This window comes from Somniosus microcephalus, chromosome 6 (assembly GCF_052327205.1).
Source record: "Somniosus microcephalus isolate GS21.2 chromosome 6, FLI_Smic_1.0, whole genome shotgun sequence".
NCBI classification, from domain to species: Eukaryota; Metazoa; Chordata; class Chondrichthyes; order Squaliformes; family Somniosidae; genus Somniosus; species Somniosus microcephalus.
In genome coordinates, this window is record NC_140992.1 from 185743622 (window position 1) to 185758295 (window position 14674).

Sequence of the window (14674 nt, forward strand, 5' to 3'; positions counted from 1 at the left end):
TCCATACCCCTCGGGCCACCAGGTAAATGCGTAGATTTCTTACAGGTCAGAGGCGTCTGCCCGCGGGAACCAACGATTGCAAATTTTGGGCCATTATCATGGTTACTCTGCCTGTCTCCACCCTTGAGATCCCCGATTGGCCACTTGGTTCACGAAGCGGGAATTTCAGGCTTGCAAAGCACAGATTCCTTCCGACATCCAATCTTCAGGATAACTTGTCAGCTCACTGAGTTTATGAGGTTTCCTCGGGTCTTAGCGCTGGAATGCTAAGATTGTAAAGGACAGCTCTTGCCTCTGCTAGCTTCCCGTGATCCTCAGTGTTGCTGCTCCCTCAGGCTCAATCAGGTGGCTCGGTCAGTTAAGCCTCGAAGCCTGTTTCTTTCCACAGACTGGCCCTGTGCTTTAATTGGTTGGTTGATCTTCGATCCTGAAGGAGGGGAGGCAGCTTCTACTGACAACAGCTGGCCAGCTTATCCAGCTGTGGTTCTTGCAGGCCCCAGTAATCGCAGCTCACCCAGACGCCACTTGACTCACAACATCTGCCTTTCTTGGGTTTAGAGTGTTTGGGTTGGCACGGTGTGAAGGTGACAACATTCAGTCCAATTCAGAGTAGTTGATTTTGCCACAACTGGTGCAGCAGGATGTCCCAGACCCTATCGGAGTCGGGAAGCACACTATACATCCTCCATATTGGTTTGTTGGCTGTCGGCCACGATAGTTCCCAGTTTGTTACTAAACCAGATCCCAAATTGAGGAATAATCCCATCATAGGAACAGGAGTAAGACATTTAGCCCCTCAGGCCTGTTCCGCCATTCAGTGAGACCATGGCTGATCAGCCGAATTCCATATACCCGCCTTTGGCCCATATTCCTTAATACCTTTGGTTAACAAAACATCTATCAATCTCAGATTTAAAATTAACAATTGATCTAGCATCAATTGCCATTTACAGAAGAGAGTTCCAAACATCTACCACCCTTGCGTGGAGCAGTGTTTCCTAACTTCACTCCTGAAAGGTCTGGCTCTAATTTTTAGACTATGCCCCCTTGTCTTAGAATCCCCAACCAGTGGAAATAGTTTCTCTCTATCTACCCTATCTGTTCCCCTTAATATCTTGAACATACTACAATCAAATCTTAACCTTCGGCCAGACAGAGGGCGAACGGGACGGCGAGACAGAGGGCGCTGTCCCCTTCACCCTCTGTCTGGCCATCCCCTTCACCCTCTGTCTGGCCATCCCCTTCGCCCACTGTCTGGCCGTCCCCATCGCCCTCTGTCTGGCCGTCCCCATCGCCCACTGTCTGGCCGTCCCCTTCGCCCTCTGTCTGGCTGTCCCCTTCACCCTCTGTCTGGCTGTCCCCTTCGCCCTCTGTCTGGCCGTCCCCTTCGCCCACTGTCTGGCCGTCCCCATCGCCCACTGTCAGGCCGTCCCCATCGCCCACTGTCTGGCCGTCCCCATCGCCCACTGTCTGGCCGTCCCCATCGCCCACTGTCTGGCCGTCCCCATCGCCCACTGTCTGGCCGTCCCCTTCGCCCTCTGTCTGGCCGTCCCCTTCGCCCTCTGTCTGGCCGTCCCCTTCGCCCTCTGTCTGGCCGTCCCCTTCGCCCTCTGTCTGGCCGTCCCCTTCGCCCTCTGTCTGGCCGTCCCCTTCGCCCCTCTGTCTGGCCGTCCCCTAAATTCCAGGGACTACAACCCTAGTTTGTGTAAAATCTCCTTGTAATTTAACCTTTGGAGTCCGGGTATCATTCTGGTAAGTCTGCGCTGCACTCCCTCCAAGGCCAATATATCCTTCCTAAGTTGTGGACATTATTGGTGAGTTGGCTGGTTCTCAGTCTCCCTTCCCCCCTGTGTGAGCCTCAGTTGCGTCGTTGATGATGTAAATAGGTGCAGGTTCATCGTGACTTTAAAAGGATTTTTTATTATTAACTTTCTCTTTTCCTTCCAGTTTTGTCTCCTCCTCTCGCACAGGCCCCGACACCAGCTGGGGTTTTTTTTAGAAACAGCTGTATTCATTTGGAGGACAACCTGCCCATTTTATTGCTCCCCGTCCAAAGGATGTCGGGGGAATGACCGTCTCTTAACTCCTGGGGAACAGGGGAAGACATGTCTCAGGGGCGGGGTCTGTGTGGGGTGACGCTCCCTAATCTCCCTATTGGCCAGTTGTAGGATGGTGTAGGATTAGCTGCCTCCCGATGGATGTGGCTGACCTCTTGGCCAGTCTTTTCTCTGCCCCTGCCACTTGCTCCCCTTTCCTGAGGGCATTGCCACCTCGCCCAAGTGGCCATTCTCCACGCGGGAGACCAGACTCTGAGTATTCAGCCACAGAGAGCATCGGTGCAGAGCTGGGGTCTCTCCCGATGTTCACACCTGCAGGGGTCATACGTGGTGATTACGAGTCGGAGCCCTGGCCACTTGTGTAGCCCCTCCCCCCAAGGACTGACGCCCAAATGGTAGCTAACTCCACCAGGTTGAAATGCTGCGGCCCACAGCGGGCAGTGTTTCACTCACTGAGCGACGGGGCAAGGGCCCTCCTTTGGTCTGATTCTGCGCTCCCGTCGTTTTGTTTCCAGTCCAGTGCAGGCAGTAATTTGCACCTGGTGTCTTTGTTTTGGGTCACAGAGGGGTGGGCCCAGGATGCAACACGCGGGAGATCGCGGACAAACTCATCGACCTGAAGGCGGAGATCGAGGACCTGGATCGACGAGAGCAGGAGCTGGACCAGCAGCGAGTCTGGGTACAGCAGAGCATTCAGAACGTGACAGACGACATAGAGAACAGCAGATATCCTTTGGCACACCCCTTCGCCCGCCGTCTGGCCGTCCCCTTCGCCCGCCGTCTGGCCGTCCCCCTCGCCCCTCACCTTTCCTTCCCCCTCCATTTTCTTCTAGTTGCTCCCCTCCTCACACTAGGGTAAGATTCCATGGTTCCTACCTGGGACCTTGCCCAAGTGGCCATCCTTCATATGTGATCAGAGGCGGGGAGTCTTGGAGGGCTATTTGGCTGTGTGTGGGCATCAAGCCAGGTGGCATCCTGTTGCTGTCCACCAACGGTCACTCGATAGCATTCAGGAGCATGAGCCCTGGCTGACTTTTCCCCCAGACCAGGGACAAATAATTGTCTTTCTCTTTCTCTCTCTCTCTCTCTCTCTCTCTCTCCACCACCATGCCCCCCCCTCGGACTGTCACCCTGGCTGTTGTATGTTTAAAATCGGAAATGCAGGGCTGACACGTGGCCAGTGGGAGATACTGCAGCCGGTCCCCAATTTACAGCCGGTTTTACTCGGACCTCGCTCCCGGTATGTGGGCGAGGTAATGGAACAGCCGGTTCGAATCAGCCGGTCCTCTTGGTCTTGTGTGTCCTTAACTGTTTTTTACGTTAGCATACGTGACACACGAAGATATGTGCCGATGTTTCAAAGGTAAGAAATGCTGGTCCGTGTCCAGCGGGAACGGTTTCTGGGATCCGGGGGAAAAATCCTGGGAGGCAGGGAAGTGGGTGTGAGACAAATGCAAGGATGGGGGGAGGTTTAATGCAGGGGTACTATTGAACAAATGGTCTCATTGTGCAGGGTCCCCCAATAAATAACCCCCCCCCCCCCCCCGGCCCATCAGTTATTCTCCTCTCTGGGCTGAGTTTCTGTATTTACGATGGGAGGGGCTGCTGGTGCAGGGCCTGTGATTTATTTATCAGTTTATTTATACTTCTTCACACAAAGGCTTGCTGCTCCTGCCCCCTCAAGGCCGGTGTCTCCTGGTGGTACCGAGCACAGTGTGGGAATGATTGGTGATTGACCCGGATTCCTGCCTGTGCGGTGACGTGTTCTTTCTTTCCCTGTGTCCAGGTGATACTCTGTTAGCAATCCAGGCGCCCTCGGGCACACAGCTGGAGGTTCCCATTCCTGAAGGGGTGAGTACTTCACGACATCACACTGTCCCGCTGATGCACCATCAATTACTCAAAAGACTGAGGTTGAGCGAGTAACAATCAGGCTTTTATTAACTAAAGAATGAAGGTCTTGTCTCGAGTGGTCGACCCGTCCAGAATACTAAGGGACTGGGAGGTAGTCACTTATATACCTGGAATAGTGGGAGGAGTCAGCCGAGGCATGTCCAGACCTGTACCTAGTGGAATACACATACAGACACAGACAGGTTATAACAGTGGTTTACCACCCTTTGAAATCGACGCTCAGGCGTTCGAAAGGGCGAGTGGCTTTTATCAGGTGGGCCCTGTCTGGTCTATAAAAGTGCGGTTTGCACTCAGCGCAGACTTGGCAGTTCTTGGTCATGGTCCTGACCTCCTCGATGGAGTAAGGCAGGTTGCGGGCCTTGATGAAGTGGAAGAACCTGGTGACCCCCGGGTGGCAGAGGTCATTGTGGAGGGCCCTCAGCCTATCGATCTGCGCGCTGGTGCAGGTGCCACGCGATAGGGCATCTGGGGGTTCATTGAGCTTCCCAGGCCGGTACAAGATCTCGTAATTGTAGGTGGAAAGTTCGATTCTCCACCTCAAGATCTTGTCATTTTTGATTTTGCCCCTCTGCTTGTTGTTGAACATAAAAGCAACTGAACGCTGGTCAGTGAGCAGGGTAAATTGTTTTCCGGCCAGGTAGTGCCTCCAATGACGCACAGCCTCCACGATAGCCTGGGCCTCCTTCTCGACTGCGGAGTGTCTGGTCTCTGGGCCCTGGAGGGTTCGTGAGAAGAATGCCACAGGTCTCCCCGCCTGATTAAGGGTGGCGGCCAGAGCGAAGTCGGACGCATCGCTTTCCACCTGGAAGGGGATGGATTCGTCCACTGCGTGCATGGTGGCTTTGGCAATGTCTTCCTTGATACGGTGGAAGGCTAAGCGGGCCTCTGCCGTCACGGGAAAAGAGGTGGACTTGATCAGCGGACGGGCTTTGTCTGCATAGTAGGGGACCCACTGAGCGTAGTAGGAAAAAAACCCTAGGCACCCCTTCAGAGCTTTTAGGCAGTGGGGCAGTGGGAGTTCCATAAGGGGACGCATCCGGTCCGGGTCGGGGCCGGTGACCTCGTGTTCCACAACACAGCCAAGGATGGCGAGGCGGTCTGTGCGGAATATGCACTTCTCCTTGTTATATGTCAGGTTCAGGAGTTGGGCGGTGCGGAGGAATTTCTCGAGGTTTGCGTCATGGTCCTGCAAGTCATGGCCGCAGATGGTCACATTTTCTAGGTAAGGGAAAGTGGCCTGCAGCTCGTTTTGATCGACCATCCGGTCCATCTCCCTTTGGAAGACGGAGACCCCGTTAGTAACGCCGAAGGGAACCCTAAGGAAGTGATAGAGGTGGCCGTTTGCCTCAAAAGCAGTATACTGGCGGTCTTCAGGGCTGATGGGGAGCTGGTGGTACGCTGATTTCAGGTCAATGGTCGAAAAGGCGCGGTACTGCGCGATCTGGTTGACCATGTCAGCTATGCGGGGGAGTGGGTAGGCGTCCAGCAGGGTGTAGCGGTTTATTGTTTGGCTGTAGTCGATGACCAGGCGTTGTTTCTCGCCGGTCTTAACGACCACAACCTGGGCTCGCCAGGGGCTGGTGCTGCCCTCAATAATCCCCTCCTTCAGGAGCCGTTCCACTTCGGTTTTGATGAAAACCCTGTCCCCGGCACTGTATCGCCTGCTCTTTGTGGCGATGGGCTTACAGTCGGGGGTGAGGTTAGCAAACAGTGGGGGGGGGGGGTGGGACTCTGAGTGTGGAGAGGTTGCATCTGGTGCGCGGCGGGCAATTTGGAGGCTGCTGGCTGCGGACTGTGAGTGGGGGGAGGGGGCCACCGTACGCCATCGTAACGCTTTTGAGGTGGCACTGGAAATCCAACCCCAGTAGAACGGCAGCGCAGAGGTCGGGCAGGACCAGGAGTTTAAAATTATTGAACACAGTCCCGTCTACTACTAGTGTCACCACGCAGTAGCCGCCGATGTCCGCTGACTGGGACTCGGAGGCCATAGAAATCCGCTGGTGCGCAGGCAGGACTGGGAGAGAGCAACACCGCACCGTGTCGGGGTGGATGAAGCTCTCTGTGCTCCCGGAGTCAAAAAGGCAGTTTATTGCATGGCCGTTTACCTTAACGTCCATTTTGGACCGAGCTAGCTGGTGCGGTCTCGTTTGGTCCAGCGTCACAGAGGCCAGCATAGGGGTCGGTGTGTCGCTGCGAGTATCAGATGGGGGGGGTTGGCGATCTGCTGCGTCCCGGCTGGTGTCCAAGATGGCGGCGTCCATGATTCCCATGTGGCTGGAGTCGTCCAAGATGGCTGCTGCTGCGGTGGCTCGCACATGGCTGGGGAGGCCCAAGATGGCGGCCCGCACGGCCCACACGCGGCGCTGTTGGGGGCCCAAGATGGCGGCTCGCACGGCCCACACGCGGCGCTGCTGGCGTTCGGGGTGGCTTTGGCCTTGCAGACGCTGGCGTAGTGTCCCTTTTTCCTGCAGCCCGAGCAGGTTGCATTCTTCGCCGGGCAGCGCGCTCTGGGGTGTTTGGCCTGGCCACAGAAGTAGCATTTCTGGCCTTGGGATACTGCTGTCTGGCCTTGGGACACTGCTGCGGTAGTTGGGCCATTGTTGGGCTGTGGCTGGGGTGGCACGGTGCTATGGGGCTGTCCTACCGTGTCCCAGGTTGTCGTTCCCCGCGGCGTCCACGGTGCAGAGGAGTAGGCATCCATGCCCCGGAAGGCTGCGTCCAGCGTTAGTGCGATGTCGGAGGCTTTGTCGAGGGTGAGGTCACTCTGCTCCAGCAGTCGCTGTCGGGTGTAGTTGGACCTGTGGCCCGCTACGAAGGCATCCCGGATCAGTTCCTCCGTGTACTTAGTGGGCGTTACCGCCTTACACCCACAGGCCCGGCCAAGCACGGACAGTGCTTGGAGGTATTCCTCAGTCGATTCCCCAGGTTGTTGCTTGCGACTCCCCAGAAGGTGCCTAGCGTATACTTCGTTCACAGGGCGCGTGTACTGGGTCTTGAGGAGCTGGAGGGCGGCTGTGTACGAGGTCGCGTCCCGGATGACAGGACAGACAGTTTGTCCGCATCCGTTTCGACTGCAGTGGAGGCAGTCAGGAATGTCTCGAAGCACGTGAGCCAGTGAGCAAACTTGGTGGAAGCGTCCACTTCCCGACTGTCCAGGTCCAGGCATGCTGGTGTGAGGATCTTCTCCATTATAAAAAATTTAGTTAATAAAATTGATGCGCCATCAATTACTCAAAAGACTGAGGTTGAGCGAGTAACAATCAGGCTTTTATTAACTAAAGAATGAAGGTCTTGTCTCGAGTGGTCGACCCGTCCAGAATACTAAGGGACTGGGAGGTAGTCACTTATATACCTGGAATAGTGGGAGGAGTCAGCCGAGGCATGTCCAGACCTGTACCTAGTGGAATACACATACACATACAGACAGGTATAACAGTGGTTTACCACACCCGCTTCCCTCTCCCTCTTCCCCCTGCACTTTCGGAGCTCTCCTCTCTCAACCACCCCCCCCCCCTCTTTTCCCCCCCCCCTCTTTTCCCCCCTCTTTCTCTTCCCCCCCCCCCCTCTTTCCCCCCCCCTCTTTCCCCCCCCCTCTTTCCCCCCCCCTCTTTCCCCCCCCCTCTTTCCCCCCCTCTTTCCCCCCCCCCTCTTTCCCCCCCCCTCTTTCCCCCCCCCTCTTTCCCCCCCCCTCTTTCCCCCCCCCTCTTTCCCCCCCCCTCTTTCCCCCCCCCTCTTTCCCCCCCCTCTTTCCCCCCCCTCTTTTCTCCCCCCCTCTTCCCCCCCATCTTTTTCCCCCCCCACCCTGCTCTCCCCCTCTCCCTCCCCCCTCTCTCCTCGCGCACTCTCTCTCTCCCCCTCTGTCCCACCCCCTCTCCCCCTCTCTTCCTCCCTCTCTTTCCCCCTCTTCTCCGCCTCTCTCTCTCTCTCTCTCTCTCTCTCTCTCTCTCCTCCCCCGCCCACCCCCCCCCCTTCCCCTTTCCCATGGTTGGTTGCTGATGTGCTGTTTGTGTTACAGGGCCCGAATGGACAGAAGAAATACCAGATCCACCTGAAGAGCACAACCGGTCCCATCAACGTGTTGCTGGTGAACAAGGACACGTCGTCCTCATCCCCGGTGGTGGTGCCGGTGCCCCCGCCCGAAGACCTGATCCAGTTCCCGCCCACGGTGCCCACCACCCCACAGAGGCCCGCCCTAGCCAGCCACCAGGAGGCCGAGGCGCGGTCTCCAGCCCGGCCTGCCTCGCCGTCCACTGCCCCACAGATACCTCCGTTCCGGCCCACAGCGGCAGTGCCTACAGGTGAGTACTGTCCACTGCTGCACGGTGAACTTTATTTCCAGGGGTCAGAGGTCAAACGATAGACGGGGAAAGGGTGGGTGGGAGTGCTAGAGGCTTGATCAGGTGCACTGAGCAGGTCAGTTTTAGTCCAAGTCTGGTGTTCAGCTTTTGCGTCTCAAATGTGCATTCCCACTTACTACCCCGTGCATCGCCGTAACTTCCGAGCACATCGCGATGACTAGCCGTGCCTATCACACATGACACTATGGCTGCCAAGTGACACACTCCTGCATTGGACCATTAGAGTTTTAATTTATTTTGAATTAAATAAACATCTCACCAATGAAATCTGGTGGCTGCAGAAAGCTTGGAGAGAGTGTCAAATGTGATTCACCATTCCAATGATTCAAATGGTGTTCTCCCCCCGCAGTGTCTCTGTCTGTCTCTCACTCACTCGCTCTCTCTGTCTGTCTGTCTCTCACTCGCTCTGACTCTGCCTGTCCCTACCTTGACTTGGGTTTTTCCGACTGGGAGAAACAGGTTTTGGGGAATTCGTTAAAATATAAACTGAACAGGAAGCCTAGTTGTCAGTGGTATGTGTGGAATGAGGGCGGTGGTGCCCTTTGAACTCCCTATGACCTACAGTCCGATATCTGGCAGGTGGTTGGCCCTCCTTCAGGCAGTGACTTGTACAGAAGGCCTGGTCACAGTGCACTGAACGCCATGGGCAGGAGCTGCCAACTGGTATTCCGTTGGGCTTGGAAAGATTTGTTTTGCCGTGACTTCTAATGCTGTTGATTTCCTCTTTTTCTCAGTGCCAAGTGCATCAGTGCCAGAGTCCCACAGCAACACCAGCAGTGTCTTAAGCCTGGAACCCCTCAACCTGGTGCCGACGGCCGGCAGTCAGGCTGTAACCTTGGAAACGCAGCCGCTGGAATCTTCGGCCTCATTGGACAGCAGCATATCTTTATCCAACCCCACTACCTCCTTTGTACCAATCAAATCTGAGTGCTCAGTGGGTGAGTTGGTTTTTACTGCTCTCTGCTCCCGTCTGTTTTGTGAGGGCTGAAGCAGTTGGGAGATTTTGTTTTAACTCTGTTCCGCTGGAACTTGAAGTCATGAGCACATTAGCTAACTTTGCAGATGATACAAAGCTAATGAAGGTGGTCGCTCCAAAGCAGAACAGGATAAGCTACACAGCGCATTTGTTAGCTGATATTGTTAATGGGTTGCCTCTCCACAGGTACTTCCCCCCCTCCCCCATCAAATCTGCCGTAATCACCCCTTCCCAAAAAAAACCACTCTTGACCCCTCCGTCCTTGCAAACTACTGCCCCATCTCACCTTCCTTTCCGCTAAGTCCTTGAACCTGTTGTCGCCTCCCAAATCCGTGCCCATCTTTCCTGGAACTCCATGTTTGAATCCCTCCAATCAGGTTTATCCCACACACCCCACCACCACAGTACTGAAATGGCTCTTATCAAAGTGACTAATGACATCCTTTGTGACGGTGACAAAGGTAAATTATCCCTCCTCGTTCTTCTCAACCTGTCAGCAGCCTTTGATATGGTTGACTACATCCTCCTCCTCCAACGCCTCTCCACTGTTGTCCAGCTGGGTGGGACTGCACTCGCCTGATTCTTTTATCTATCCAGTCGTAGTCAGAGAACGGCTTCTCTTCCCGCTCCCGCACCATTACCTCTGGTGTCCCCCAAGGATCTATCCTTGGCCGTCCTCCTATTTCTCATCAACATGCTGCCCTTCAATTGTCAACAACTCCATTGTTGTACCATGTGACTACAACAACAACTTGTATTTATATAGTGTGGCAGAGCCACCAAGGGACTCTTATATCGATGTACATAATTATCTGTAACAGAATGAATCTGTACCTGTATTTGTTTTACTGCATGTAAATAGCGCGGTCTCTGTAGGATTAAGACCGAACGCGATGACGTCATCATGTGGGTCATGTGACGTTCCCAACGGCGGGAAACGTCATGACGTCAGACTGAGGAGCGTCTTCCCTCAGTCCTCGTGCAACCAGCATTGAGCATAGACCTGTTAGTTCTCCTGCGTTTTGATTACCATTTCTGCAAAACAGTATTAAACTTCGTTTGGTTGACAGACTGACTCGATCTCAGTCCTTTGGTTAGGAATCTAGCAATACCTACAGTGGTGACCCCGAACTTTCGCGAACTATCTTCGCGGAGGAAGCGCAACGCAACGAAATGATGGAAGCGAACGCGGTGGCTTTGAAGCTCCCTCAGTTTTGGGAACAGGCGGCCTCCTGGTTCGTGCAAGCGGAATCTCAGTTTGACCTTCGAAACATCGTGGCGGATGAGACCCGTTACCTCTACGCGTGGTCTCCGCACTCGACGGCTCCACAGCTTTGAGGATCATCAACCTGCTTGAAACCCCCCCCCCCCCCCCCCCAGTCGACGGCAAGTACAGCACGCTAAAAGCGCGGTTAATTCAGGTTTTCGGCCTCACGAAGGCGGAGCGCGTACGCCGCTTACTGACGCTGCCCGGGTTAGGCGACTCCAAGCCGTCGGAGTTAATGTGCCAGATGCTCACACTCCTTGGCTCCGAACCGCAATGTTTCCTCTTTCGAGAATTGTTCTTGAGTCAATTGCCCGAGCAGATACAGGCAGCCCTCGCAAGATCGGATACTACGGATTGCGTAGCGCTTGCTGCCGAAGCAGACACCATTTATGCGGCCACACAGCAATTCTGCGCCGCCACGAGGCGCCCCTCCCTCGAGGACTCCGCCCCGACGCCTCCATCGCCCGGCTTGTGTTTTTACCACGTCCATTTCGGCGCGAGAGCCAGATGCTGCCGGCCTCCCTGCAATTTCACGCCTCAAACAAAGAAAAACCGCCAGCACCAAATACAGGAAAGGAAGACCGAGCCTGAGGGATGTCCCACGGCCACGATGGCGGTTGGCGATTCTGGGAAGCTCCTTTACATTACCAATTCCATCTCGGGCCGACGGTTTTTATGCGACACGGGCGCAGTGTAGCATCCTTCACGCCTCCTTCCTCGACATCCGGACAGGGAGGCGTGGTTTTCCCCTCCAGGCCGCCAACGGCGGTGCCATCCGTACCTTTGGTAAACGGCGGGCCCAGGTGTGTTTTGGCAGACAGCGTTTTCAATGGGACTTTATCACTGCCAAAATCTCGCAAGCCATCCTCGGCGCAGATTTTTTATGCGCCAACAGCCTTTTGGTGGATGTGAGAAATCGTCGACTGATTAACGCGGCCACTTTCAACTCCATCCCTTGCTTCCGCAGTGCAGTTGTGTCACACGCGGTCTCCTGCGCCTAATGAATTCACTCGCCTGCTCGGGGAATTCCCGGAACTAAACAAGCCCACTTTCTCCTCCTCGACCGCCGAACACGGTGTGGAGCATCACATCGCTACGACCGGTCCTCCAGTTTATGCACGGGCTCGACGCTTAGAACCCAGCAAACTCACGGCCGCAAAGGCAGAGTTTGCTGCGATGGAGCGGCTGGGGATTATTCGCCGGTCGAATAGTCCCTGGTCCTCGCCTCTCCATATCATCCCGAAACCCGGTGGCGGATGGCGGCCATGCGGTGACTACCGACGCCTTAATGACATCACAACTCCCGATCGGTATCCAATACCGCATATCCAGGATTTCTCCGCGCATTTGGCGGGAAAGTCAATATTCTCCAAAGTCGACCTCGTACGTGGATACCATCAAGTGCCTGTACACCCCCAAGACATCCCAAAGATGGCGGTCATTACTCCCTTTGGCCTGAGGAAAGCCGGGAAAAGGGCCCGTGGTTTGGACGCCCGAGATGGACTGCGCCTTCAGCGACACAATGACCGCTCTAGCAAATGCAACTATGTTGGCACACCCACTGCCTGGTGCCACCATCGCTCTAGCGACCGACGCTTCTGACTACGCCATAGGCGCCGTGCAACAACAGTGGGTCAGCGGCACGTGGCAGCCACTGGTGTTTTTTAGTCGGCAACTACGACGTAATGAACGCAAATACAGCACGTTCGACAGGGAGTTGTTGGCACTGTTTCTGGCTATCCGCCATTTTTGATTTTTATTAGAGGGACGCCAATTCACCGCGTTCGTGGATCACAAACCACTGACGTTTGCTATGGCCAAGACCGCCGAACCGTGGTTGGCTCGACAGCAGCGACAACTTACCTTTATCTCGGAGTTTACGACCGACATGCAACACGTGGCCGGCAAGGACATCGTGGTGGCTGATTGTCTTTCGTGTGCGACCGTCCAAGCCGTTCAGCTGGGAATAGACTATTCCCACATGGCTGCCGACCAAGCAACTGATCCGGAAACACAGGCGTTCCGCACTGACTCCTCCTGCCTCCAGCCAGTAGATGTGCAATTCCATTCAGCAGGCACCTCCATGCTCTGCGACGTCTCCTTGGGAGATCCCCGCCCGATCGTTCCGACTTCCTGGCGTCGCAAAGTTTTTGATGCCATACACGGACTTTCGCATCCTGGCATGAAGGCGTCGCAAAGATTATTGGCATCTAAATTCGTCTGGAGAGGAATGCATAAGGATGTCCGCGACTGGGCTAGCACCTGCGTCGTTTGTCAAAAATCTGAAGTGCAATGGCATGTAAAAGCCCCCTTGGCCACTTTCGAAGTGCCAGAACGCCGTTTCAACCATGTCCACGTAGACCTCGTTGGGCCACTTCCGCCGTCACAAGGTTTCACACACCTCCTGACCATGGTCGACCGCACTACAAGATGGCCAGAGGCAGTTCCTTTGGCATCTACTACCTCCGCTGATGTCGCCAGGGCTTTTATCTCCTTGTGGGTCGCACGTTTCGGTGTCCCGGCAGATATTTCGTCCGACCGCGGTCCACAGTTTTCGCCCGAACTTTGGAACGCTGTAGCCTTAGGTTTGGGCACCAAGCTCCATCGCACCACAGCTTACCACCCGCAGGCGAACGGGTTGTGCGAACGTTTCCATCGGTTATTAAAGGCATCGCTAAGGGCCAGCCTGCAGGGCACCACATGGGTGGATCGGCTCCCGTGGGTTATGCTTGGTTTGCGCACGGCGCCTAAAGAAGACCTGCGGTCATCTTCTGCGGAGCTGGTGTACGGCCAGCCACTCCGGGTGCCAGGTGATTTCCTGCCATCGCCAACTAAGCCGTGGTCTGCAGCCGACCAACTCAGCACCCACCGGGAAACAGCCGACTCCTTTAAGCCAATTCCAGCGTCGCACCAGAGCCTTCCTTCCTCTCACATACCAACAGAGTTAATGCAGGCTGAGTTTGTCTTCGTTCGCCATGATGCCCATCGCGGTCCACTCAAGCCTCCTTATACGGGCCCCTTCCAAGTACTGGAGGCAGGCGACGAGGTTTTGATTGACATCGGTGGCAAACCCGACTACATTTCAATTGACCGCCTCAAGCCCGCGCACCTGGACCTCGACCGGTCGGTCGAAACTGCACAGCCACCACGTCGTGGTCGACCGCCCGCCGCTACTATGTCCGACCGGATTGCTCCACCTGTCAGCCCATCCACTGCTCGGCAAATTCCTCTCCGGGAATATAGGAGTCGTTCGAACAGGCTTGTCCGACCTCCTCTTCGATTGACTTTCACTGTTAAAGACAATTCTGCGGGGGGGCGCATGTGGCAGAGCCACCAAGGGACTCTTATATCGATGTACATAATTATCTGTAACAGAATGAATCTGTACCTGTATTCATTTTGCTGCATGTAAATAGCGCGGTCTCTGTAGGATTAAGACCGAACGCGATGACGTCATCATGTGGGTCATGTGACGTTCCCAGCGGCGGGAAATGTCATGACGTCAGACTGAGGAGCGTCTTCCCTCAGTCCTCGTGCAGCCAGCATTGAGCATAGACCTGTTAGTTAGTTCTCCTGCGTTTTGATTGCCATTTCTGCAAAACAGTATTAAACTTCGTTTGGTTGACAGACTGACTCGATCTCAGTCCTTTGGTTAGGAATCTAGCAATTCCTACAATAGCAACTTTATTGTAAAATGTCCCACGGCACTTCGCAGGAGCGAGCCACGCAAGGAGATGTTAGGGCAGGTGACCAAAAGCTTGGACAAAGAGGTAGGTTTTAAGGAGCATCTTAAAGGAGGAAGAGGTTTAGGCAGGTAATTCCAGAGATTAGGGCCGAGGCAACAGGAGGCACGGCCACCAAAGGTTGGGCGATTCTAATCAGGGAAGCTCAAGAGAGCAGAATTAGAGGAGCGTAGATATCTCGGGCGTGGGTGGGGGGGGGTTTGTGGGGCTGAAGGAGATTACAGAGGTAGGGAGGGGCGAGGCCATGGACGTATTTGAAAACAAGGATGAAAATTTTTAAATCGAGGTGTTGGGCATTGCTTAACCGTGAGCCAATGTAGGTCAGCGAGCACAGGACTTGGTGCGAGTTCGGACACGAG

The 14674-nt window shown here is 55.0% G+C and overlaps 1 protein-coding gene across 1 annotated transcript in view; it reads left to right on the forward strand.

Moving 5' to 3' along the window:
* The window catches only part of e2f4 (E2F transcription factor 4), an 86432-nt gene that overhangs the window by 55052 nt on the left and 16706 nt on the right, over window positions 1-14674 (forward strand). The window contains exons 3-7 of the mRNA XM_085991014.1: window positions 2622-2783; window positions 3377-3420; window positions 3844-3908; window positions 7987-8269; window positions 9064-9267. Of these exons, the coding sequence (XP_085847140.1) occupies window positions 2622-2783; window positions 3377-3420; window positions 3844-3908; window positions 7987-8269; window positions 9064-9267 (758 nt within the window). The remainder of the gene's footprint in view (window positions 1-2621; window positions 2784-3376; window positions 3421-3843; window positions 3909-7986; window positions 8270-9063; window positions 9268-14674) is intronic.